Source organism: Chaetura pelagica, unplaced genomic scaffold, assembly GCF_000747805.2.
Source record: "Chaetura pelagica isolate M959 unplaced genomic scaffold, ChaPel_1.0 scaffold31, whole genome shotgun sequence".
Lineage (NCBI taxonomy): Eukaryota > Metazoa > Chordata > Aves > Apodiformes > Apodidae > Chaetura > Chaetura pelagica.
In genome coordinates, this window is record NW_009952481.1 from 889,845 (window position 1) to 894,012 (window position 4,168).

The 4,168-nt window shown below is 39.1% G+C and overlaps 1 protein-coding gene across 1 annotated transcript in view; it reads left to right on the top strand.

Annotated features, from left to right (window-relative positions):
* Positions 1 to 2,618, top strand: part of C9 (complement component 9) — an 18,539-nt gene extending 15,921 nt beyond the window's left edge. The window contains exons 9-11 of the mRNA XM_010008749.1: positions 1,074 to 1,252; positions 1,458 to 1,686; positions 2,458 to 2,618. Coding sequence (XP_010007051.1) covers positions 1,074 to 1,252; positions 1,458 to 1,686; positions 2,458 to 2,618 — 569 coding nt within the window. The remainder of the gene's footprint in view (positions 1 to 1,073; positions 1,253 to 1,457; positions 1,687 to 2,457) is intronic.
* Positions 2,619 to 4,168: the final 1,550 nt, after the last annotated feature.

The window sequence follows — 4,168 nt, forward strand, 5'->3', positions numbered from 1 at the left end:
CATCAAGTGAGAAATATTACAGAATAACACAATGGTTGAGGTTGAAAGGGCCATTTTATCCAATTATCCAATTCCCCTGCTCAAGTAAGGTCATCTAGAGCAGATGTGTTCTAGGCAACACAACCCTCACATACTTCAGCCCATCCTTAATGCATGCACATAGCCAATACAGATCCCTGCTCCAGCAGACCTGAGACATTCAGTTGAACTATAAATTGTATACTTAGTCTCTCCTGTCACTAGTATCCAGATTTACAGCACTGCACGGCCCACGGTTCCTCTCACATTGTTCCTCCCACAGCCAACTTGATGCCCCCTTACCATTTCAGTGGCACTCCCCTAAATATACTATAAGTATTTAAGTTTGTACCACCACTAAAAACCCTTCTTCACATCCAGAGAGCCCTTTCGTTGACTCATCTTGCCATTGACTCATCCTTAGCCCCATCCTGTGATGCCAATGGCTCTGCAGGGACAGGCCTTGGAGGAGTCAAGGCAGGGCTCCCATTCTGATTAGGCTATTTGCTTTCCCCTCCCTATCATTGTTATTCTCTGCTCTTTTGGGTATTTGGAGGAGTCTTCTATCACATGACAAAAAAAATTGCAAAAGGCAAGGACACTTGCTACTGAGCATAGAAGAAGCAATTATTTTCAGTGGTCTGCTCTTGTGTTTCATTCATGAAATACAAGATGCTACTATTCTAATTCCTGCCCATTTTTTGTTCAGCTCAGCTGACATATTAGCATTATTTATATTGTCATTGTCTTGTTATTAAACAGCTACGATCTCCATAATGTCTCTCATTTTCCCATACCCCTCCCCCCCTTTTTTTTTTAAAAATTTCATTTATAGGATTTTCTAATTCAATTGCAAAACAGAAGATTTCCTCCCTCTTAAGAGGTATGAACAAATATAGACTGAATTCCATCGCAACCAGATAGCAAAGGATTCTTCTTCTTGTAGGTTCTTCTCCACTTTATACTGATGGACTGGTAGTGCTAAAAGGACAACTGTTTTTTTAATGCATAGGCATTAAACTTTATCCTTCATCCTCTCCTCTTTCTCTCTGCAGCTGAATTTGAGGATGATGCTATAATTGATGATGTCATTTCCTTAGTTGATGGAGGAAAGATTGACTTTTCAGTTAAAATAAAAGAAATGTTACTGCGAGGATCCAAAGTGGTTGATGTAGAGGATTACATAGAGTGGGCTAAGTCTTTGGTTGATGCTCCAGTAGTGATACATGAAAGGGTAAGTAAAACTTCTTCAAAGCTGTAATTCTTACAGTTTGAAAGCTTTGTTCTAAGATGAAGGTGAGACTTCAAGTTCACCGTGTACTGTCAGGTATTTTCTTCATTTTGACAGTTTGTTTAGAAGCTTACTCTAGTGATGGGCAAATCAAAAGGATTCAGAAATTCTGAAAAGTCTGTTATGCATCAGCCTTTTTCTTCCACAGCCTTCTCCAATACATACACTTGTTCCGGTTAAGATGAGAAATGCATATTTAAAGAAACAAAACTTGGAAAGAGCAATTGAAGACTACATTACTGAATACAGTGTGTGCAAATGTGAACCCTGCAAAAATGGAGGTACCCTTGTGCTGGTAGATGGAGCCTGTACATGCATGTGCTCAAGTTACTTTAAAGGAATTGCTTGTCAGATTCCCAAATCAACACTTGTTAAAGGTTAGTAAACACTCTAGACAGACTAAAATGATCCTATTTATTATTGTGAACAGTATCTTGACAAAATAAGCCTTCAGAAGGACAGAAGGATGACTGTCTTATACCTAGTGCTGTCAAATCTCATGGCCGTATGGTATGGAAGGTAGTATAAGTTACTGGATTCTTTCCACAAAGAGGGCACTCTAAACAAGCATTCATTGTCCTACATACATTGTCATGTCTTAGAATGATAGCCCAAGTTAATATAAGTAAACAGGAGCATTATTGGAGCATGGTGCAGTAATGGTAAACCAATTTCAGGCAAAAGCAATGTCAGTATGTCATATACTATTTGTTTCCAGTTTCCTGCAAAAAGCACTGGTTTTGCTAACACATTATACCATTTCATAATTATTGTGCTAGCTTAATATTAGGTTGGTCCACAAAGGCAAAGAAGGAGATTAATGTAGTTCTGTAACTCATGATGTAAAAAATATATTGTGCAGTAAAGTCATTCTCTGTGGCCAAATTTTTAAAGCAGAGGTGCCCAAAATGGTCCTTAGAACAGTGCCATTGACCGGGCCATTGTCGGAAGACAAGTCTGTGTCAGAGGTTGTATGCTGAAGGTTGCAATGACCTGTAGACTCACCAAAGCAGAATCTTTAAATTTAATCATGGTCTACCTTGCACACCCACAAAAGTGCCAAGTATAAAGCTCTAATTAATCTTTCTGTCAGTGCCCAGAAGACACAGAGATGCTGAACTAATCCTAGTATGATGTTTCAATACCAGTTGTCACTGATGGAGGCTGGAGCTGTTGGAGTCCCTGGTCCACCTGCATCAACGGAGAAAGCACTCGAACTCGCCAGTGTAACAATCCTACACCAGAACCTGGTGGCAGATCATGCCAGGGAGAAAGCATTGAAAAACGGCCCTGTGGAGAAGCAAAATAGTTCTGCTGCTTAAAACAGGTAAGCAGCCTCTCTAAGTACTAATGTGCTATTACTGTTCAGAATAAAAGCTGAGGCAGTATTGGGGCTTTCCAGTGACACAACTGAAGAAATTATGGGTAAGACAACCTTCATTTAAACCTGTGACTTGATACAGCTTTAAAAAAGCCACCTTGTAACTTTAATTTGTGAATGGTTAGAGGTGTATTTGAGTATCTTGACAAGTAATGTTGTATCACAGAACTCCAGAGTAAAATGGAATTCTGGATAAGAACAAACTAAAAATCCAGTTCTTAAAATCCAGATTTCCTCTCCAGACAGACTCTCCATCGAAAAACTTAGGTCTTAGGGAGAGACATATTTTCCAGAAACAAAATACAACAGAATGCTTAAATCCAACAAAGCTACTGTAACAGCAGTTTAGAAAACTTTTGCTTGGAAAAGGAATAGTTTTTTAAAAGTGTCTAGCTACATGGCTTGTTTTGGTTGTGTTTTGGTTTTGTTGTTGCTTTGTTGTGAGTTTTTTTTTTTCTTAAAAAGAAAAGAAAAAAGGCAAAAAAAATAGCAGCAGAGTATTTTGAGGATGGGTTCTATGGTCCATAAAATGTCAAGGTGGTCTCAACTTCCTCCACCTGCTGAGAATAAGAAGCTTACATGTCACTTGGATGTGACAGTAAGAGTTCACACCCAGGAGGAAGTGTTTGGGTTTTATGCTTAACGTGTTACCATAAATTCCTTGTCTTCTGGGAGGCCAGAAGAAGAAAAGAGGTGGCAAGATAGGTAAAGGATTTTGAGTATTTCCCCACTGAAACACCTTGATGGTTAAGTCTTGCAACATGGCCCCTAACTGCACCACAAATATGCATCAGAAAATGTCTTCTGTGCCTGCTCTCCCTCAGCCTCAGTAGAGCTCAGCTACATCTAATACTTTACTTATGAAGTGCCCTGAAGAAAGCACTGCCAGCAAGACATAACAGCACTCACGGGCCATCTAGCCCTACTTAGGGGAGTGATAAAGTGCTTCCTCCAGCAAGGCATCCAGCTGAGAGAAGAAAATGAGACAGAGATAGAAAATTGAGAGTAATATGAGGAAGACAAGTATAAGAAGCAGGAGAAATCAAATAAAACTAGAGGATTCAAAACAGACTGAAGATCGGTCCTTCTCAAGCTGGGCATACCAAAAATAAATATGTATTTTACAAACTTCAACAGAAATGAATGGAAGGTTCTTAAACATGTCTATACTCGTGCTCACTCAGGAAGTCTCTGACACATCAATTTTGGCAGGGTGTAAAGGTATTCTGGTGAAGCACTTCTATGTGTTTCCCTACTCCCTACATCAGTGCTATTTCCCTCTTGTTAAAAATAGGGTATGAGATTAGCTTTTGCTTGATCCAGTGAAGTTGTTCTTATTGTAAAAAATCTCAAAACAAAGTTATTTTTATTTCTGCACTGTATCATTGGCATACTTCTATTCAGCCATGACAGCAAATACCATGGTGATTATTCATGATAGACATATATAGTCAGATAGGTTTCATCTAGTATGGCAT